General features: G+C 33.7%; 3 protein-coding genes and 1 pseudogene across 3 annotated transcripts in view; all 4 read left to right on the forward strand.

Annotated features, from left to right (window-relative positions):
- LOC111993908 (perakine reductase) overlaps positions 1-2,804 on the forward strand; it is an 8,392-nt gene extending 5,588 nt beyond the window's left edge. Inside the window, exons 2-7 of the mRNA XM_065767899.1 lie at positions 7-219; positions 494-666; positions 1,429-1,525; positions 1,753-1,906; positions 2,222-2,390; positions 2,480-2,804. Coding sequence (XP_065623971.1) covers positions 7-219; positions 494-666; positions 1,429-1,525; positions 1,753-1,906; positions 2,222-2,390; positions 2,480-2,504 — 831 coding nt within the window. The 3' untranslated portion in view covers positions 2,505-2,804. The remainder of the gene's footprint in view (positions 1-6; positions 220-493; positions 667-1,428; positions 1,526-1,752; positions 1,907-2,221; positions 2,391-2,479) is intronic.
- Positions 2,805-4,867: 2,063 nt separating this feature from the next.
- LOC111993914 (perakine reductase) lies at positions 4,868-8,528 on the forward strand. Its single transcript, XM_065767902.1, has 7 exons — positions 4,868-5,154; positions 6,082-6,252; positions 6,665-6,868; positions 6,999-7,171; positions 7,356-7,452; positions 7,674-7,827; positions 8,075-8,528. The coding sequence occupies exons 1-7, from the start codon at positions 5,095-5,097 to the stop codon at positions 8,248-8,250; spliced, it is 1,035 nt and encodes a 344-aa protein (XP_065623974.1). The 5' UTR covers positions 4,868-5,094; the 3' UTR covers positions 8,251-8,528.
- A 3,934-nt stretch (positions 8,529-12,462) lies between these two features.
- Positions 12,463-14,960, forward strand: LOC136065134 (perakine reductase-like). Its single transcript, XM_065767903.1, has 6 exons — positions 12,463-12,684; positions 13,097-13,300; positions 13,431-13,603; positions 13,788-13,884; positions 14,106-14,259; positions 14,507-14,960. The coding sequence occupies exons 1-6, from the start codon at positions 12,478-12,480 to the stop codon at positions 14,680-14,682; spliced, it is 1,011 nt and encodes a 336-aa protein (XP_065623975.1). The 5' UTR covers positions 12,463-12,477; the 3' UTR covers positions 14,683-14,960.
- A 3,339-nt stretch (positions 14,961-18,299) lies between these two features.
- LOC111993913 (perakine reductase-like) lies at positions 18,300-21,777 on the forward strand (annotated as a pseudogene).
- Positions 21,778-22,392: the final 615 nt, after the last annotated feature.

Below are 22,392 nucleotides of genomic sequence, written 5' to 3' on the forward strand. Positions count from 1 at the left end.
TGTTAGGCTTTGAAACAACTTCCTCGAGAAAAAGTTCAAGTGGCTACCAAATTTGGTGTGGTCAAGTTAGAGGGGGATCAATATGGTCACTACGGCGTAAGGGGCACCCCTGAATATGTTCGGCAATGCTGTGAAGCTAGTCTTAAGCGACTTGACACTGACTACATTGATCTCTACTATCCACATCGCATTGACACTACAGTGCCAATCGAGGATACTGTAAGCATCCAATTTTTATTTGTCTTCTCAAAATCTAGTGACACAAAATTTTTATACTAATATTTTTCCCAACTACTAACATGATATGTTGTAATTGATGCAATAATATCAATAACAAGCCTATGTGATATTACTTTAACTACACCTTGCCAGCTTAATAAGCTGTGAAAAATGTTACTAAATTAGTTTTGTTCCTAGGCTCTATCCATTAATTTAATGTACCTAATGTTCAATCTAGATTAATGCTGCTTTGTTTAACTTTTATGTAAGGAAGATGGGGGAGCTTAAGAAGCTGGTGGAGGAAGGAAAGATAAAATATATTGGGTTGTCAGAAGCTAGCGTGGACACAATAAGGAGAGCCCACGCAGTTCACCCCATCACTGCCTTACAAATAGAGTATTCCCTTTGGGTCCGTGATATTGAAGATGAGATCATTCCAGTTTGCCGGTTCGTTAATATCTACTTATCCAGTGTGTTCATTTTTAATCTCAATTTATAAGTTTGTAGACATATGTCAAATACTTCAATCTTCATGATATTAGAATTCTGTTGCATTTGCTACATGAGGAATATTACAAAATCGGACAAAACAAAATTAGGAATTTTTTTAATAGAAGAAAAAGAAATTTAGGATGTCATATATTTTGTCAAGTTGGGGAGCAGCTGAGCAGGCACGAGATACAACTATACAAGCCTTCATGGCTTCAATTACACATACACATGAACATTGACCCAAAAAGTTGGTCCAACAAGTGATTTTATGGATATGGCCTAATACCAATTGGGTTTAAGCTCAATCAATTAATTTATATGATTTAATTTATTTTATTCACTTTCTTATGTAATTTGCTAAACATCATTTCCTTTTCCTAGTTGGATTTTTTTTTCTTACTAAATAATAAAACTAATATCATTTGTTAGTATTGTGTCCTTTCCTAACTGATCTGATAAGTTTGGAACTATATTCAAAGAATTTAGAGTTCAGTAATATTTACAGCTTGTTTGATTTGTAAAATTTCAGTTGGAATTTTTCCAATAGTTTGATACTGGGTTCAGCTAACCCTAAGCGATGATTCTAAGGTTTTTATCCCATTTTAATGCTGATTCCTCCAAAGTTTATTTATATTTTTCTGTTCTTGATTATTCTCAAACCCCTTAAAGAATTTGTGCTGCATGATTCAAGTGATCTGCCACCTATTTTACTTGTAGGGAGCTTGGTATTGGAATTGTTGCATACAGTCCTCTTGGCCGTGGGTTCTTTGCTGGGAAGGCAGTTCTTGAGAGCTTGCCCACTGAGAGTGTATTGGTATGTTACATGAAATAAAATGTTGTCTTAACTTTCTGCTTTCGAGGAATCACTTTGTCTGTATATATACTGCATAATGCATATGAATGGTAAGTTATCTTAATTTTTGCTAAAGACAGACTATCTTACTAACATGAAAATATTAGTGAATGACTTCCTGTTTTTTTTGTTTGTAATATAAATACTAGAATGTGCTTTTAAAAGTCATATCTATGTTCTTGTCACAGAATAAATTTCCAAGGTTCACTGGGGAGAATTTAGAGAAGAACAAAATTCTTTATAGCAAACTTGCCAACCTGGCTGAGAAGCATGCCTGTGCTACTCCTCAACTGGCTTTAGCATGGCTTCTCCATCAGGGTGACGACATCATTCCAATACCTGGTATAATTGACTCTTTCAATTCTTTTTCTTCATGTAATTAACTTAATAATAGTTTTATTCATTACCATGCAAAACTGAGTTATTAATAATTATTTATCTGGTTTGATGTATTTCTGTTTTAATTATTGAGAAAGAAACTACAATTTTTCTTTATCAACCAGTACTTATTTATTATCTTGATTGATAAGCATTGTTTTTAGGCATGTTTTGAGATTTTTGTCCCATGGATGATTTTTCTTCTCTCTCTCTCTCTCTCTCTCTCTCTCTCTCTCTCTCTTTCTCTCTCTCTCTCTCTCTCTCGTCGATGTTATACAGGTACAACTAAAGTTAGAAACCTTGATACCAACATTGGTTCTTTGGCTGTAAAGCTCTCCGAAGATGATTTGAAAGAAATTTGTGATGCTGTGCCCATTGATGAAGTTGTTGGCCATAGACTAATTTCCCTTCCTCAGTATGCTTGGAAGTTTGCAAATACCCCACCAAAGTAATCACAAACTATATTCATAAAGGCAGAACAATATTAAGATCCTTTTAATTTTAAAGTGATTCCCTTTCTAACTTTTTTTTTTTCAGGAAAACTGCAGATAAAGACATGTAGCCTGCGCTGATGAGTGAAAAAAGATCCATGGAGCCGGCTCTTATTCAGTTAGCTAGGACCAAAGCTGTGTGTAGTTGAGTTGAGATTGTTCATGAAAAAAAAAAAGTCACGCCAGAGGGAATTTTCTTGAAGAAAACTTATGCATGTTTAATCAAACAGTTGTTATGCTCGTATTGCCAGCTTCGATTGTTTTGTAATTCTTTTCTGTTCCAAGTAACTGATGCATAACAGCATAAGAGAGAGAACTCATCCATAAATGAATTTTGTTGTATGCTGATTCAGTTACTATGCTTGACATTATTTTATCACTTCATGAAGCTATCACATCTTAATTTCTTGGATGTTAAACAATTTTGAAATGCACATTGCTATGTATCCTCTCCAAAACTTTTTCTAGCGGAAGTAATTGTCTTTAAACCTACATGATTTAAAAGGACAGAACATTGTTGTTTGCGTTATTATTCCTTTATTATGTAATTTTATTTTATATGTTGTGCATATTATATTACATATTATCTACATTATAATATGCAAAATAATAGTAATATTTGGGTTTGAATCTTTTGGTGTACTCACTGGAGTCATCAAGTTGTCAATACCAAATTTTAGTCGGTGAGGTTTTTCTTGTGTGTTGGGTTGTAGAATAGCCACCAATCATAGGATTTTATAAGCGTCATAGGCCACCAAACGTTTAATTGATATTATTTACTAACTTTTATTTTTATTTTTTGAGAAACAAATACACACGTACAAGGGAGAGAGAGAAGTTTTAACTTCTAAACAAGTAATAAAATATCTGAAGACCATTAATATAAGTTTCAGGTTCATTTACATGTAGTAAAGGTATTAGGTAATCCACAATATTCGCATTATTAGTTATAGCAATTACATTATTAATTATTGATATTACTTCTACTATTTCTAGTACTTCAATTATTTAAAGGGTGATGAGATAAGCAGCTTGGGTAGCATCATTCTCTAGGCCTGGACATGTTTTGGTGTTTTGGATTTATAGGCCTGGACAAATCTGGAATGGTGTAAAGCTTACCCATGTGTTAGAATTTTGCTTATAAATGGAGGGCTTTTAAGGATATATACTTGAGGCAAGTGGTCTATTACAATTTGTAGTTTCATTTCTTGTGACAATAAAATCATTCTACATCATTCTTTGCACGCGATCTTGATAGAGATCTTTTCTTGTTAGAGCTCTTTGTTTTTATACTTGCTTCTACTACAATTGTTTGACTTTGCTTCACAACAAGTCTAGCTCTTAGAGTTCTAGTGTCTCTTTCTCAAACATCAACATATTCACTAGGTAATCAAAAGATGTGGAAGCCATGCTAATAGAAGTTTCATTTTATCCTCAAGCTTTACCCCAAAATTTGATAACTGAGTATGCAACATGTTGAAATGCTCCAATAGATACGATCATTCCTTCATTTGCAGGTCATAAAGTGCTTTTTCACGTACAATTTGCTTGTTTGATTCTTTCTCATATAGAGATCTTGTAATTTCTTCCAAATCTGTTATGCTTTTTATGCTTCTAGGATATTATGAATGAGCAACCCACTTACGCTGAGACAAATTGCATTGGTTGCATTCTCATTCATCTCTTCTTGGACTGTCACTCATTTTTTTGGGGTTAAGGTATTTCTAACTCCTTGTAAGATTAAGAGGTCCATTATTTACCTTTGCCAAAAAGAAAATTTTTCCTTACCACAAAATTTCTCTACTCTATGCTTGATGCTTATCATCTTTACTATATTTTAACTATCTAAAAGATTTAATCTTAACCTTGCTTTGATAGCACTTGTTGTGCAACTAGCACCCACAACATTCAAACTAGTCATAGTAAAGACTTCTTTTTTTTTTCTTCGGTTAGTGACTTAATAGTAAAGACAAAAATAATTAATAAACACACATAAGATCACAGTTTAACTATATATAAAATCAGGAGATAATAACAGTAGCACAAGTACTCTCAGCTTAACTATATATGAAATCAGGAGATAATAATAGTAGTACAAGAACTCTCTTTAAAAACCCAAACGGCCAAAGTACAAAATGTACAACTATAGGGACTCAGCTACACCCACGTCTAATTTCACAGCATATTTAAGCATGGACTAGTGATTAGTGTACAATAATTCCAATTTTTGATCAGGTACCTCGGGTGGTAATTCCAAATATAAGTATTATAATTTAATCACAGACACTTAAAAATATTAAATTAAATGATTATGTGTGAATTTAGGTGTGTAGCGGACTGGTTCCAGTTAATATTTTGTATTCATGACTATTCAGACAAAAATCCATGACCGACTTCAAAAATCCTTTGCTCAAGTGTTACATGTGTACCGTGTGCCTCTCCCCTCACCGACTACAATATGCTTCAGGTAAAAAACCAGGGATTGAAAAAAGAAAAAGAAAAAAAGTCAACGTCTGCACTCTGCTAGCCACCAAACTGTATTAGGAGCAATAATTGTATTGGTGGGAAAAGACTAAACTACGGCACCTTGTAAGATTTGAAAGAGAAGTACTTTTCATTGAAACATCTTGGCTAGCATTGCAAAGCTCTTGTTTGTCAAGAATGGAGGAGAAGCCCCAAATCCAGATCCCAAGAGTGAAACTTGGCAGTCAGGGATTGGAGGTAACTTTGTTTGTCACTTCCTTCTCTCCTAACATTTTGGAGAAGTCATTTATTTTGTTAGATGGACACTCTTCATTTTGCTCATATATTAAATAAGTGTTAAACCAACTGCAACTGTGATTCGCATCCATTTCTTGGGCTTTCTATCTAGTTTCGACAATAGCTGCCTGTCTGATATTTACTGCGGTGTGTATACTACTATACTCCAAGTGTTTAATGGAACAACACTAACATCACATGTTCTCAAGTTGCAAATTTTATTATATAGGTGTGCACTTTGTAGAGTCTATCTTATTTTAACTTTTTCAATCACAGTGTGTAAGATTTGCTTTCTAGGATTTATTGGGATGCTAGAATCTTATTCGAAAAATATATCAGCCAGAAAGAACAATATTACATGATAATTAATTTAAAAATTGATTCTTCATCCGCTGCCATTTGCATTTTTTTTTCTTTTTACAATTTGAAAGTTACAATGGGGGATTTCTATGATCACAAAAGCAGATGCAAATCTTCACTATTTTCCTACAACTTCCAATAATAGGTTTTGTAATTCAATCAAGGCCTTTCAGAGTCATCCAGCATAAGAAATTTGATAAAGAAATAATTGCGAAGTCACATCTAGCAAGGTTTTTTTTTCCCCTATTAATTACAAAAAGATCATGTTGAACCATGGGATTAGAATTTAGGATCCTGCACTCGAAGGAGTAATCTTGAACGCGTTACCAGCATTATGAAAGTAACTTCTTGTGTAAGATCTAGAGAAATTAATAGATAAATAGAGCTGACCTTGGGGACTAAGTGTTAACTTGACCTACCAAGAATAAAGAAATCCAATGTTTTAGTTTTGTAGCTTCTCATCACTATTTGCACTGCATTTGATTAAGACTAATGTTTTCTCTTAATGGGTTCTTCTCTGGTTTGAAGATTTCTAGATTGGGCTTTGGATGCGCGGGGCTGTCAGGAGTGTACAACACTCCTCACTCTCATGAATATGGTTGTTCAGTTATCAAGGAAGTATTCAACAGGGGTATCACCCTCTTTGACACATCAGATCTCTATGGAGATAATCATGATAATGAAATTATGGTTGGGAAGGTAATGTTTTATTTTTATTTTGAAGTTTGAAGCTGATAAATTGAGCATACAAATGATCATGTTTCATTTTTTTGATTATTCAATTTTTATTGTTCTATTTACCATCCCCCAGCCCCATTCTTCCCATTGGGGGTTGTGGAAACTCATCTCTTTCTTAATTAAATGAGAAATATTCAAACATGGAAATTGAGTGAAAATATGAATTAAGATAAATGCAGTAAGGCACAAAAAATGATATGACCAGTTGACTTATGCTTCAAACATGGCAAGAATGCGATTGTTTTTGCACAGCATATGCAATACGGTTTAACCAGAATACTTTTTTTTTTTTTCAGATATGAATCTTTTGTTGGAATTATCTGGTGGAAAATTTATATCCCCAAAATGATTGCAGTATTGTTGTTATTCACAGGCTTTGAAGCAGCTTCCTCGGGATAAAATTCAACTGGCTACAAAATTTGGAGTCACTGTATTAGGGGAGGGTAAATATGGGGCAAAGGGCACCCCTGAATATGTCAGGAAATGCTGTGAAGCTAGTCTTAAACGGCTTGATGTAGGCTACATTGATCTTTACTATCAGCATCGTGTTGACCTTTCAGTGCCAATTGAGGATACTGTAAGTATGAAGAGATTTCTTTTTTATCCTCTTAAATGTTTTTCTAACTCTTGATCTATTATTTGAACGCACAATACCATATTTGAAATTGTGATGGCTGTTTACATCTGACTTGCATTCTGTAGGGCAGATGGGAGAGCTCAAGAAGCTGGTGAATGAAGGAAAGATAAAGTACATTGGGTTATCAGAAGCTAGTGTAGACACAATAAGGAGAGCTCATGCAGTTCATCCCATCACTGCCTTACAGATGGAGTATTCTGTGTGGACCCGTGAAATTGAAGACGAGATAATTCCACTTTGCCGGTTTGTTGATATATAGCTCTATTTAATGTTTGCATTGTTAAACCGAATTTGTAAGGTACATAGGTGAAAGTTGTAGCCTTTGCAATCTTGGGATTGGTTCTGAATTAGATACACTTAAGAGTATTTCAAAATATGAATGAAGAATTTATCATTTACTTCATGAAGCTTCACCACTTTATTACAGGGAGCTTGGTATTGGGATAGTGGCATATAGTCCTCTTGGTCGTGGGTTCTTTGGTGGCAAGGGAGCTGTTGAGAGCTTACCCACTGGTAGTTTGTTGGTATGTGACTATGAATTAATAATGAGCAATATTAATTTTTGTATTATGGTTTTTTGATTTATTAATTTGAATGAGTTAGATTATGCAAGAAATTCCCTGCAGATTCTAACTCCTAACCTTGAAGCTGTCCTACCAGATTATGAATTACACATATGGGTGAATGATTTCTTGTTTGGCAGAGGAATTTGCATTGCAAACTCAAATTCTTGTTCCTGTCACAGGTTTATCATCCAAGGTTCAATGATGAGAATTTGGATAGAAACAAACTTCTTTATATCAAATTTTCTAATCTGGCTGCAAAACATGCCTGCACCACTCCTCAACTAGCTTTGGCATGGCTTCTCCATCAGGGAATTGACATAATCCCTATCCCTGGTATAGTCATCTCTTTCCTTTATAAATGCCACCATTTTGCTATATGTGATTGAATTAATTTGGTATCTTCTTGTTTGGTTTCTTCATGACTATGCAAAAAGAAATCCTAATCTTCATTTGTTATGGAAAATATATTTTTTCCTTTGTTAACCTATGCCTAAATCTTGATTGGGTGTACATGGTCTTGAGCATGTCATGAGATTTTTATCACATGGATGGTTCTTGTTTCCTTCTTGATATTTTGCAGGGACAACTAAAGTTAGGAACCTTGATAACAACATTGGTTCATTGGCTGTAAAGCTTACAAAAGATGATTTGAAAGAAATTCATGATGCTGTGCCCATTGGTGAAGTTGGTGGACAACGAGAATATGACATGTTTTCTCAATATGTTTGGAAGTCTGCAAATACTCCACCAAAGTAATTGCAAATTATGAACAATGAAGTGGATCCTTCTATGTAAATGTTCTTTTTTATTTTCTTACTATATTGCTTTTTCTGGAATAATGATTGAGTGAAAAAGTAAATGTCTTGCTGTTGCTGATATGATGAGAGAAGGAATTTATTTCAGAGAATTGTGGATGAGTGATGAACGAATTATGTACGTATAAAATCATTGTCATGTTGAAATCTTGGTGTGTACTTGTAGGAAATTGTCCTATCTGTTTTCTTATCTAAGCTGCCTCACATTTTTTGCTTCCACTTTTTAAAATTCTTGTTCTGTAGATTAATGACAGCTTTGGGGTAAATTTCTTCTCGGTGAATGATTTTTTGGTGTATAGTAATCCCTTTAATATGCTTTTCATAGTCTAATGTTTCTCGGACTATATTATCTTCCTGTGACGTAAGTCTCGTGGAACATTTGTAGCCTCTCCAGAACTTTCACTTTGGGAAAAATTTGTTAAGGGATTAGTTATACAGGTATAGCAGCTTTAGCTTCTGTCTTGCCTAATTAGGCATCAACAGAAACTATTCTAGAGTATTAATGACTTGGTAACAGGACACACAGAAAAAGTAGAACCGAAGGTATGGTAATCAAACCAAGGCATATGGTTTGGGATATTTGAACTACTTTAATGTCCAATTCATCAGGAAGATAATATGTTGGAGAGACTATGATCGAGGTCAATGCTAGGGAGATAATACCTTGGTGGAACTCCAATTGATGCCTAAGGACACCGCTTGCAAAAAAGATTAAACCTAAGGAGGACTTAGACTCAATTATGTTATATTAATTACTCAAATTATTTATTTCTCCAAGTGAGACTTCTACAACATGCATACTCAACACCAGGTGACCCTTTAGATGTTGGAAGAAAAAATGTTGTCTCCTAGATTTTGGGATTGTATTGGATTGGATTTGGATGAGCGTGTTGTGAAGATGGGTGCTGTGTCCGAGCATATACTAGGTTAATCTATTTATAATGAACCTCGATAGTGGGTTTTACAAAAAGGTTCACATCATTTTTGTTATTTGTTTTTGAAACAAGAAGACCATCTTCCCCTAAACAAAATTCCATGTCACCACCGTGGCTAGCACCACAACCTTTTCCATAGCCACCAACACTACATTCATGAATTGCCAAACCCAATTTGACCGGATTCCTTTGTCAATTCTTTATAAATTTCTCTTTTTTGATTAAAAAAGAAAAGAAATGTATTGAAATCATTCAATGTCATATAGAATATACCCATCAACCAATTTTGTTTAGTAATCTATATATATATATATATATATATTGGGGTTTTCACTTCACACATTCTCTATAATCAATCATCTTTTCTCTCTCTCTCTCAACTCATCATCTTTCCATCATTAATTTCCCAACTTATTTTATACATTCTCTGACCTTTTACCATATCATCTTATTTTCTATAAATTTTATATTCTCTCTTGAAAAAGTGATCATTCTATCTCTCTTGATTTTATATTCTTCCTTGCAACTCTACTTTAGGTTGATGAATCATTGTTGTAGGGATATTAGGTCCGGAAATCCATTATACATTTGGCCATTGGGCCTATGGCCCAAGTTGACGATCAGGGCTAGTCCGAGGAGAAAGAATCTCCGTCATTAGAGACCGTGTTAACGAATAAAAGAGTTGGTTCTAGCCATAAAAACTCAGCAAGAAAAGCCGAGGATAAGGGTCTCCTCGGAAGAGAATCTCCTAGAAAGTTCTGTCGATATGAATAGATATTGTGGAGACATTAAACCGAGAGAAGGCTTCAAATATCTTAGGAAGAAAACTGTCACCACCACATTTAATGTTCTGCAGCTACTTTCCTGATTGCATTAATGTGGAGAAGACTCCTGAATAGTACAAAGTTGGCTGCCCCAAGGCATACATAACCAGAAAAGGTGTCTGATGGGACAAACACTTAAGTGGTAATGCAGGTGAACAACAAGTGTAAGATCAAGATGCTTTAGAAGGAACTATATAAGAAGAGAGGTCCTTTATAAAAGGGGGATCGAAAATCATAATAAAAAGGACTAAGCATTCAGGAATCAAACTTGTAACCGAATTTAAGGATAATAAACAAGAACAGTTCATCTCAGATCCTGCCGATGACTGTTTTTTCTTCAATATAATCCTACTTCTTTTCATTCTCCTACTTGAATCCATTCCAATATCTGTTTGATAAACTATAGCCCAATCTTTCAACCTATTCTCTATAAATTTATTGTTTTGGGCTTCTTGGGTTTAAGTCATTCCACGTAGTGGGTTCACAGCCCAAATCTGGTCTTCACAATTGTGTTTTTTAAAACTCTATTTTGGGTTAATACATTTTGATATTGTATTTTTGAGTTCCCCATCACAAGTAATCTCTCTTTCCTTCTTATAGCTTTGGTTTGATTTTTGTATAAGTTAATAATTAGTTATTTTGGAAGTGATAATTGAATTTATATCAAAACACAATATTGATTATGCATTTGAGTGTGCCTATATTTGTGTAATATTAAGTGTAATTTTGTTATACCACCACGCACCCTTACTGCGATGGTTACTTCACAAATATAAGTGCTTGTGGGGTGTGAGGGACAAAGGCCAGGATTCAAGTATTTAGGAGCGAGCTTTACACACACATACATTTAAATTAGACTAGAGTAGAATTTCGATCTTGGATAAAAAAAAAAACTGTAATTTTGTTATGATTTTTTATTATCATGATAATCACCTTTAAGTGGATGAAGAATTTGAATAATTTATTTGAAACTTAAAAAGAATAACATAATTTTGAAGAATTTGTACCACCTCATAAAGGAATAATACCAATCAAACACTCCCAAAAATAATTGCATGATATATTTGTAGAAATAGAAATATAAAATAGTTTTATAAAATGTTTAACTTATTAAAGGTAACCTTTTTTTTTTCTCCAGAAATATGGCTTTGTTGTATTTTAGGTCATGAAAGTAGCTGTTTCACTTTTTCTTTGGCTTATACATTTTTTATATATGTTTTCTATGCTTTTGATACGAGGGAATTTGGGGATTCAATCTCCACTTACACCAAAAACCGATTGGTATCTTGATTTGATAATAAATAATTATTATCATGAGTAGACAACATAAGTTAAAACTCTCTTCGAAAAAAGAAAAAAAGAAAAAGAAAAAGAAAGATACGAAGAAATGGTGCATGATTAGTTAAAATTGCCTTGGGGGAGATATAGAGTCTGTAGACTGTAGAGGCTCCAACTTTGGTTTGGCGCTGTTGACACAACGTCGTATAAAAAATACTCATCAGCCAATTTTGTTTCGCAATGATAATCTATAAATAAATAAGGATTCAGTTGTTACAAAAAATATAAACTAATCTGGCATTAAAATATTTTTAAAAGAGATTAATTTATGATATGATAATGTTGTTTTAGGGTTGGAATAAATACCATCAGTCTTCAACCATGAAATAAAAAAAATAAAAAAAAATTATGAAAATTAGTTGGGGGCGATGAGCATATTTGTGAAGTCAACAAAATTGTGAAGTAGGAACATTTTCGTTTCCAAAGTAATACCTTTTCAACTAAGTAGTGGTTTCTTAACTATGGAGAAGAAGCCCCATATACAAATTCCAAGAGTAAGACTTGGCAGTCAGGGACTGGAGGTAAGCTTCTTCTTCTCCTATTGTAGACTGTTTTTCTAATCTTTACTTAGCATGGTTGGAAGTTAATGGCTAAGAGCTGATGTTTCTAATATGTAAATCTCTTCTCCCTGTATTTGTATGTATGAATTATTGAAAAAAATGATCGGGTCAATGGTAGAAAACTGTCCTAAATTTTAGAGTTATTTGCAATTTGCAGCCCAAACTATAAAAACCCGCCATCATCACATAAATTATAACAAATTTTGCAAATTACACACTGTAGTTTGGATAGAGCTGAAAACTGAAACTGAAAAATACTGTAGCAAAATAATTTTAAAATGTATGAATAGTATCGTGGGACCCATTTTTAATGAAAAAGTAATTAAAAAGTGAAATTTATGGGTTCGTGAACAGTGCACAGTATGTACTGTTCACAAAAAAGTCAAACTTTTCGTCTGAAAATGCTAAAAAAAGAAAAAAAGAAAAAAAAAAAAAAAGTAAGAATAAAGAAATCCAATGTTTTAGTTTTGTAGCTTCTCATCACTATTTGCACTGCATTTGATTAAGACTAATGTTTTCTCTTAATGGGTTCTTCTCTGGTTTGAAGATTTCTAGATTGGGCTTTGGATGCGCGGGGCTGTCAGGAGTGTACAACACTCCTCACTCTCATGAATATGGTTGTTCAGTTATCAAGGAAGTATTCAACAGGGGTATCACCCTCTTTGACACATCAGATCTCTATGGAGATAATCATGATAATGAAATTATGGTTGGGAAGGTAATGTTTTATTTTTATTTTGAAGTTTGAAGCTGATAAATTGAGCATACAAATGATCATGTTTCATTTTTTTGATTATTCAATTTTTATTGTTCTATTTACCATCCCCCAGCCCCATTCTTCCCATTGGGGGTTGTGGAAACTCATCTCTTTCTTAATTAAATGAGAAATATTCAAACATGGAAATTGAGTGAAAATATGAATTAAGATAAATGCAGTAAGGCACAAAAAATGATATGACCAGTTGACTTATGCTTCAAACATGGCAAGAATGCGATTGTTTTTGCACAGCATATGCAATACGGTTTAACCAGAATACTTTTTTTTTTTTTCAGATATGAATCTTTTGTTGGAATTATCTGGTGGAAAATTTATATCCCCAAAATGATTGCAGTATTGTTGTTATTCACAGGCTTTGAAGCAGCTTCCTCGGGATAAAATTCAACTGGCTACAAAATTTGGAGTCACTGTATTAGGGGAGGGTAAATATGGGGCAAAGGGCACCCCTGAATATGTCAGGAAATGCTGTGAAGCTAGTCTTAAACGGCTTGATGTAGGCTACATTGATCTTTACTATCAGCATCGTGTTGACCTTTCAGTGCCAATTGAGGATACTGTAAGTATGAAGAGATTTCTTTTTTATCCTCTTAAATGTTTTTCTAACTCTTGATCTATTATTTGAACGCACAATACCATATTTGAAATTGTGATGGCTGTTTACATCTGACTTGCATTCTGTAGGGCAGATGGGAGAGCTCAAGAAGCTGGTGAATGAAGGAAAGATAAAGTACATTGGGTTATCAGAAGCTAGTGTAGACACAATAAGGAGAGCTCATGCAGTTCATCCCATCACTGCCTTACAGATGGAGTATTCTGTGTGGACCCGTGAAATTGAAGACGAGATAATTCCACTTTGCCGGTTTGTTGATATATAGCTCTATTTAATGTTTGCATTGTTAAACCGAATTTGTAAGGTACATAGGTGAAAGTTGTAGCCTTTGCAATCTTGGGATTGGTTCTGAATTAGATACACTTAAGAGTATTTCAAAATATGAATGAAGAATTTATCATTTACTTCATGAAGCTTCACCACTTTATTACAGGGAGCTTGGTATTGGGATAGTGGCATATAGTCCTCTTGGTCGTGGGTTCTTTGGTGGCAAGGGAGCTGTTGAGAGCTTACCCACTGGTAGTTTGTTGGTATGTGACTATGAATTAATAATGAGCAATATTAATTTTTGTATTATGGTTTTTTGATTTATTAATTTGAATGAGTTAGATTATGCAAGAAATTCCCTGCAGATTCTAACTCCTAACCTTGAAGCTGTCCTACCAGATTATGAATTACACATATGGGTGAATGATTTCTTGTTTGGCAGAGGAATTTGCATTGCAAACTCAAATTCTTGTTCCTGTCACAGGTTTATCATCCAAGGTTCAATGATGAGAATTTGGATAGAAACAAACTTCTTTATATCAAATTTTCTAATCTGGCTGCAAAACATGCCTGCACCACTCCTCAACTAGCTTTGGCATGGCTTCTCCATCAGGGAATTGACATAATCCCTATCCCTGGTATAGTCATCTCTTTCCTTTATAAATGCCACCATTTTGCTATATGTGATTGAATTAATTTGGTATCTTCTTGTTTGGTTTCTTCATGACTATGCAAAAAGAAATCCTAATCTTCATTTGTTATGGAAAATATATTTTTTCCTTTGTTAACCTATGCCTAAATCTTGATTGGGTGTACATGGTCTTGAGCATGTCATGAGATTTTTATCACATGGATGGTTCTTGTTTCCTTCTTGATATTTTGCAGGGACAACTAAAGTTAGGAACCTTGATAACAACATTGGTTCATTGGCTGTAAAGCTTACAAAAGATGATTTGAAAGAAATTCATGATGCTGTGCCCATTGGTGAAGTTGGTGGACAACGAGAATATGACATGTTTTCTCAATATGTTTGGAAGTCTGCAAATACTCCACCAAAGTAATTGCAAATTATGAACAATGAAGTGGATCCTTCTATGTAAATGTTCTTTTTTATTTTCTTACTATATTGCTTTTTCTGGAATAATGATTGAGTGAAAAAGTAAATGTCTTGCTGTTGCTGATATGATGAGAGAAGGAATTTATTTCAGAGAATTGTGGATGAGTGATGAACGAATTATGTACGTATAAAATCATTGTCATGTTGAAATCTTGGTGTGTACTTGTAGGAAATTGTCCTATCTGTTTTCTTATCTAAGCTGCCTCACATTTTTTGCTTCCACTTTTTAAAATTCTTGTTCTGTAGATTAATGACAGCTTTGGGGTAAATTTCTTCTCGGTGAATGATTTTTTGGTGTATAGTAATCCCTTTAATATGCTTTTCATAGTCTAATGTTTCTCGGACTATATTATCTTCCTGTGACGTAAGTCTCGTGGAACATTTGTAGCCTCTCCAGAACTTTCACTTTGGGAAAAATTTGTTAAGGGATTAGTTATACAGGTATAGCAGCTTTAGCTTCTGTCTTGCCTAATTAGGCATCAACAGAAACTATTCTAGAGTATTAATGACTTGGTAACAGGACACACAGAAAAAGTAGAACCGAAGGTATGGTAATCAAACCAAGGCATATGGTTTGGGATATTTGAACTACTTTAATGTCCAATTCATCAGGAAGATAATATGTTGGAGAGACTATGATCGAGGTCAATGCTAGGGAGATAATACCTTGGTGGAACTCCAATTGATGCCTAAGGACACCGCTTGCAAAAAAGATTAAACCTAAGGAGGACTTAGACTCAATTATGTTATATTAATTACTCAAATTATTTATTTCTCCAAGTGAGACTTCTACAACATGCATACTCAACACCAGGTGACCCTTTAGATGTTGGAAGAAAAAATGTTGTCTCCTAGATTTTGGGATTGTATTGGATTGGATTTGGATGAGCGTGTTGTGAAGATGGGTGCTGTGTCCGAGCATATACTAGGTTAATCTATTTATAATGAACCTCGATAGTGGGTTTTACAAAAAGGTTCACATCATTTTTGTTATTTGTTTTTGAAACAAGAAGACCATCTTCCCCTAAACAAAATTCCATGTCACCACCGTGGCTAGCACCACAACCTTTTCCATAGCCACCAACACTACATTCATGAATTGCCAAACCCAATTTGACCGGATTCCTTTGTCAATTCTTTATAAATTTCTCTTTTTTGATTAAAAAAGAAAAGAAATGTATTGAAATCATTCAATGTCATATAGAATATACCCATCAACCAATTTTGTTTAGTAATCTATATATATATATATATATATATTGGGGTTTTCACTTCACACATTCTCTATAATCAATCATCTTTTCTCTCTCTCTCTCAACTCATCATCTTTCCATCATTAATTTCCCAACTTATTTTATACATTCTCTGACCTTTTACCATATCATCTTATTTTCTATAAATTTTATATTCTCTCTTGAAAAAGTGATCATTCTATCTCTCTTGATTTTATATTCTTCCTTGCAACTCTACTTTAGGTTGATGAATCATTGTTGTAGGGATATTAGGTCCGGAAATCCATTATACATTTGGCCATTGGGCCTATGGCCCAAGTTGACGATCAGGGCTAGTCCGAGGAGAAAGAATCTCCGTCATTAGAGACCGTGTTAACGAATAAAAGAGTTGGTTCTAGCCATAAAAACTCAGCAAGAAAAGCCGAGGATAAGGGTCTCCTCGGAAGAGAATCTCCTAGAAAGTTCTGTCGATATGAATAGATATTGTGGAGACATTAAACCGAGAGAAGGCTTCAAATATCTTAGGAAGAAAACTGTCACCACCACATTTAATGTTCTGCAGCTACTTTCCTGATTGCATTAATGTGGAGAAGACTCCTGAATAGTACAAAGTTGGCTGCCCCAAGGCATACATAACCAGAAAAGGTGTCTGATGGGACAAACACTTAAGTGGTAATGCAGGTGAACAACAAGTGTAAGATCAAGATGCTTTAGAAGGAACTATATAAGAAGAGAGGTCCTTTATAAAAGGGGGATCGAAAATCATAATAAAAAGGACTAAGCATTCAGGAATCAAACTTGTAACCGAATTTAAGGATAATAAACAAGAACAGTTCATCTCAGATCCTGCCGATGACTGTTTTTTCTTCAATATAATCCTACTTCTTTTCATTCTCCTACTTGAATCCATTCCAATATCTGTTTGATAAACTATAGCCCAATCTTTCAACCTATTCTCTATAAATTTATTGTTTTGGGCTTCTTGGGTTTAAGTCATTCCACGTAGTGGGTTCACAGCCCAAATCTGGTCTTCACAATTGTGTTTTTTAAAACTCTATTTTGGGTTAATACATTTTGATATTGTATTTTTGAGTTCCCCATCACAAGTAATCTCTCTTTCCTTCTTATAGCTTTGGTTTGATTTTTGTATAAGTTAATAATTAGTTATTTTGGAAGTGATAATTGAATTTATATCAAAACACAATATTGATTATGCATTTGAGTGTGCCTATATTTGTGTAATATTAAGTGTAATTTTGTTATACCACCACGCACCCTTACTGCGATGGTTACTTCACAAATATAAGTGCTTGTGGGGTGTGAGGGACAAAGGCCAGGATTCAAGTATTTAGGAGCGAGCTTTACACACACATACATTTAAATTAGACTAGAGTAGAATTTCGATCTTGGATAAAAAAAAAAACTGTAATTTTGTTATGATTTTTTATTATCATGATAATCACCTTTAAGTGGATGAAGAATTTGAATAATTTATTTGAAACTTAAAAAGAATAACATAATTTTGAAGAATTTGTACCACCTCATAAAGGAATAATACCAATCAAACACTCCCAAAAATAATTGCATGATATATTTGTAGAAATAGAAATATAAAATAGTTTTATAAAATGTTTAACTTATTAAAGGTAACCTTTTTTTTTTCTCCAGAAATATGGCTTTGTTGTATTTTAGGTCATGAAAGTAGCTGTTTCACTTTTTCTTTGGCTTATACATTTTTTATATATGTTTTCTATGCTTTTGATACGAGGGAATTTGGGGATTCAATCTCCACTTACACCAAAAACCGATTGGTATCTTGATTTGATAATAAATAATTATTATCATGAGTAGACAACATAAGTTAAAACTCTCTTCGAAAAAAGAAAAAAAGAAAAAGAAAAAGAAAGATACGAAGAAATGGTGCATGATTAGTTAAAATTGCCTTGGGGGAGATATAGAGTCTGTAGACTGTAGAGGCTCCAACTTTGGTTTGGCGCTGTTGACACAACGTCGTATAAAAAATACTCATCAGCCAATTTTGTTTCGCAATGATAATCTATAAATAAATAAGGATTCAGTTGTTACAAAAAATATAAACTAATCTGGCATTAAAATATTTTTAAAAGAGATTAATTTATGATATGATAATGTTGTTTTAGGGTTGGAATAAATACCATCAGTCTTCAACCATGAAATAAAAAAAATAAAAAAAAATTATGAAAATTAGTTGGGGGCGATGAGCATATTTGTGAAGTCAACAAAATTGTGAAGTAGGAACATTTTCGTTTCCAAAGTAATACCTTTTCAACTAAGTAGTGGTTTCTTAACTATGGAGAAGAAGCCCCATATACAAATTCCAAGAGTAAGACTTGGCAGTCAGGGACTGGAGGTAAGCTTCTTCTTCTCCTATTGTAGACTGTTTTTCTAATCTTTACTTAGCATGGTTGGAAGTTAATGGCTAAGAGCTGATGTTTCTAATATGTAAATCTCTTCTCCCTGTATTTGTATGTATGAATTATTGAAAAAAATGATCGGGTCAATGGTAGAAAACTGTCCTAAATTTTAGAGTTATTTGCAATTTGCAGCCCAAACTATAAAAACCCGCCATCATCACATAAATTATAACAAATTTTGCAAATTACACACTGTAGTTTGGATAGAGCTGAAAACTGAAACTGAAAAATACTGTAGCAAAATAATTTTAAAATGTATGAATAGTATCGTGGGACCCATTTTTAATGAAAAAGTAATTAAAAAGTGAAATTTATGGGTTCGTGAACAGTGCACAGTATGTACTGTTCACAAAAAAGTCAAACTTTTCGTCTGAAAATGCTAAAAAAAGAAAAAAAGAAAAAAAAAAAAAAAGAGAAACGCAAATGTGCGTCTGGGAAGCGCATTGCACACTAATGATCATAAAAATTTACTCCAGAATAATATTAGTACATATGACAACCATCAGCATACCTATGGATATAATATGACATATAGATATAGTCTTAACTCTTAAGGAGAATGACATTTTTTTTTTTTTTTTGAGAAAAAGGAAATGACAATTTTAGTACTGCTTCAGTTTTAAATTCTAGTTCCTTGAGGTCTGCTACATAAATCCATTTTTTGGGGCCTTAAATATAACAGGATTCTCATCCTACTTTTTGACATAGGAGAATGTGAGGCTTGCAAAGAAACCTTTATTTTGGACAAAACACTAATGATTTCAGTCTAATTAATCTAAAGGAACTCAAATGTGGCAATGGATAGTCTGTAATCTAAATTGTATTACACCCACAGATGACCTAACCACAGAGAATAACCACTGTTGGCTATTCCTTTACTTTTAGTGCAGTGGGTGTGAGTGTCACAGAGTAAACCACAAGTATGAAGTTACTGCTTGTCCTAAAGCAAACTAGGGGTGGCAAAAAAGCCTTTGAATAGAGAAATTGGACAACTGAAGTGATTTAGCATTAGACTTCTACTGCACAATTGTTAATCACATGTGAGATCGACTGCTGTTTCTGTTATGAGAATTGTGAAAACAGATGAAGTTTTGTCATTTAGGCAAAGCCTTCAGAGTTTGTTGCAACAAATGTGAACTTTTAGAGGTAAGGTTTATACAGATAACAGATTAATATCTAGAAAGACAAAGTAGATATTCTTTTAGATTATATGAGCTTCATGATAGCATCTTCATCTCATCTGTTAAAAGCATAGAAACAGACCAATCGTATTGATCAATTGAAAACACCTCCAACCTTAAGACTACATATAAATGAAAGTTATTGGATTGGTATGAATTTTACTTGCAAGAAACCACCTCAATGGTCTTATTGTGGTTTCCTTTTTTGGGTGTAGGTATCAAGATTGGGCTTTGGATGCGGCAGACTCTCTGGAATACTAAATGCTCCTTTATCACATGAAGCTGGATGCTCTGTTATAAAGGAAACTTTTCAAAGGGGTATAACCTTCTTTGATACTGCAGATATCTACGGAGACCATCATAATGAGATCATGGTTGGCAAGGTACTGTTACTCTCTAATCATATTGAAAGGAAAAATGTCATTTTAGCTCATGCTTTGTAAGCATGCCAAGTAAATGACTGTGTATGTTTGGTTTCAATTTGCATCCAATTGGACAAAGTAGCTCTAGGAACATCTATATTCTAACATTGATTAAAAATCAATTCTCTTTTCTTTTTAGGCTCTGAAGCAGCTTGGTAGGGAGAAAATTCAACTAGCTACAAAATTCGGTTTTACTAAAGTAGAGGAAGGTCAATTTGGTGTCAAGGGTACACCTGAATATGTACGGCAATGCTGTGAAGCTAGTCTTAAGTATCTTGACGTGGACTATATTGATTTGTACTATCAACACCGTGTGGACATTTCAGTGCCAATAGAGGATACCGTCAGTGTCAAGAGATATTTTCATTTTTAAATTTATATATATATATATATATTTTTTTTTTTTCAATGTACTGTACTACATTTAAACTTCATTTCTTTTGGCGTTAGAAATTATAACCAATTTTGGCACTATAGATGGGGGAGCTGAAGAAGCTGGTGGTGGAAGGAAAAATAAAATACATTGGGTTATCAGAAACTAGCGTAGACACAATAAGAAGAGCTCGTGCAGTTCATCCCATCACTGCCTTACAAATGAAGTATTCTCTGTGAACCCATGATATTGAAGATGAGATAATTCCACTTTGCAGGTTTTGTATATTGCTCTGTTGTTTGCATTTCAAAGCCAATTGAATGTTAACATTGGTGAAAGAGTTTGTCTTCGTGACCTTAGGATGGGTTATGTATCAGATATTTTTAGAACAATAGAATATCACGAAATTTCACAACATCATTAAAAGTTTTTGTTAATCTCACAGAGAGCTTGGTATTGGGATTGTGGCATATAGCCCTCTTGGTCATGGGTTCTTTGGTGGGAAAGCAGTCGTGGAGAGCTTGCCTAACGAGAGTATGCTGGTATGTGGCTACTTGGTGTAACTTTTGACAATGCCACGCCACTCAGTATCTTTTTATTTGATGTGTTTATGTCAAATCCACTATTAAATTTCATTGTCTCCTTATACCCTGCAAGATGACAATGTATACTTATATATTGGTATTTGTACTTATTGATATTACTGGCATAGGCCATGCATCCAAGGTTCATGGGGGAGAACTTAGAGAAGAACAAACTTCTATATGCCCGACTTGCCAACCTGGCTGCAAAGCATGCTTGCACACCCCCTCAGCTAGCTCTGGCCTGGCTTCTTCATCAGGGAGATGATATAATCCCAATCCCTGGTATATTAATCTCTTAAATTCTTTTGCTATCTTCACAAATATGTGATCAAATTATTTATGTGGCTGCTTGCTCACTTCTAGCAATAGCTCTTTCTTCTTGCCATAAAAAATTGAAGTCTGCTTTTCAATTGTATGTGTTAGAGATATATTAGCCCATTTGGGCCTATGCTAATGGGCTAATATATCTCTAACAGTATGGTTAGACAATTATATTCCCACTACATCTCCAGCTAAAGAACTTTGACCCCTTTTTGTTAGACTTTGCTTAGTTGACAAATTCTGTTTCATGAAATTTGATTTGAACATGGAGTTAAATTCAACATTGATTGGATGATTTACAGGGACAACTAAAGAATCTTGACAACAACATTGGATCCTTGGTAGTGAAGCTTACACAAGAGGATTTGAAAGAAATTTGTGATGCTGTGCCCATTAATGAAGTTGGTGGTGAAAGATTTCCAGCCACCTTATCTAAGTATGCCTGGAAGGTTGCAAATACCCCATCAAAGTGATTGCAAATTATAGATACTAGTCGCAAACCCGCGCGTTGCGCGTGATAATTTTTTAGATAAAATACTATTTTAGTCCCTAGACTTTATAAAGAGTTTTTTTTTTTTTTTTTGACATAGTTTTATCATATTTTTCATAATCTTATCTATAACATTTTTTACCATTATCATATATTTATTGGTTGATGATTTGCATAACATAGACATTAAATAAGAGGTAGAACCATTCAATAATTTTTTTTAAGTCATGGTGTATGAAGATTATGATTATATATATATATATATATATAATCCCTAGTTAGAATTTTATTAGTTTTAAGTTAAAATTTTTATTATTATATTTAATTGTTGATTTTATTGCACTATAAAGTTTTCAATGTCCTCTGTATAGTCATCTCTATTTTATTTTTTACTCCTCTTTAGCACTTTTTATTTTCCAAATAACAATTATTAATTGACATTCAATTTCATTTCTTTTTTTTCTTCCTTCATTTATTTTTTATTTTTATTTTATGTTCCTTTGCTAGTTGTAAATTTTATGATTATCAATAAGAAATAGATATCATGGATGGCTTAAATAGTTATAAATGTAGTTACGTTGGTGGTATGTTAAAAAGT

Source organism: Quercus suber, unplaced genomic scaffold (genome assembly GCF_002906115.3).
Source record: "Quercus suber isolate HL8 unplaced genomic scaffold, Cork oak 2.0 scaffold_859, whole genome shotgun sequence".
Classification (NCBI taxonomy): Eukaryota; Viridiplantae; Streptophyta; class Magnoliopsida; order Fagales; family Fagaceae; genus Quercus; species Quercus suber.

Coding starts and splice junctions, on each gene's coding strand:
- LOC111993914 (XM_065767902.1), top strand. CDS start 5,095: ATGGAGGAGAAGCCCCAAATCCAGATCCCAAGAGTGAAACTTGGCAGT. Junction 6,869..6,998: donor CAGTGCCAATTGAGGATACT/GTAAGTATGAAG, acceptor TCTGTAGGGCAG/ATGGGAGAGCTCAAGAAGCT. Junction 7,453..7,673: donor TACCCACTGGTAGTTTGTTG/GTATGTGACTAT, acceptor TTCCTGTCACAG/GTTTATCATCCAAGGTTCAA.
- LOC136065134 (XM_065767903.1), top strand. CDS start 12,478: ATGTTTTCTCTTAATGGGTTCTTCTCTGGTTTGAAGATTTCTAGATTG. Junction 13,301..13,430: donor CAGTGCCAATTGAGGATACT/GTAAGTATGAAG, acceptor TCTGTAGGGCAG/ATGGGAGAGCTCAAGAAGCT. Junction 14,260..14,506: donor TGACATAATCCCTATCCCTG/GTATAGTCATCT, acceptor GATATTTTGCAG/GGACAACTAAAGTTAGGAAC.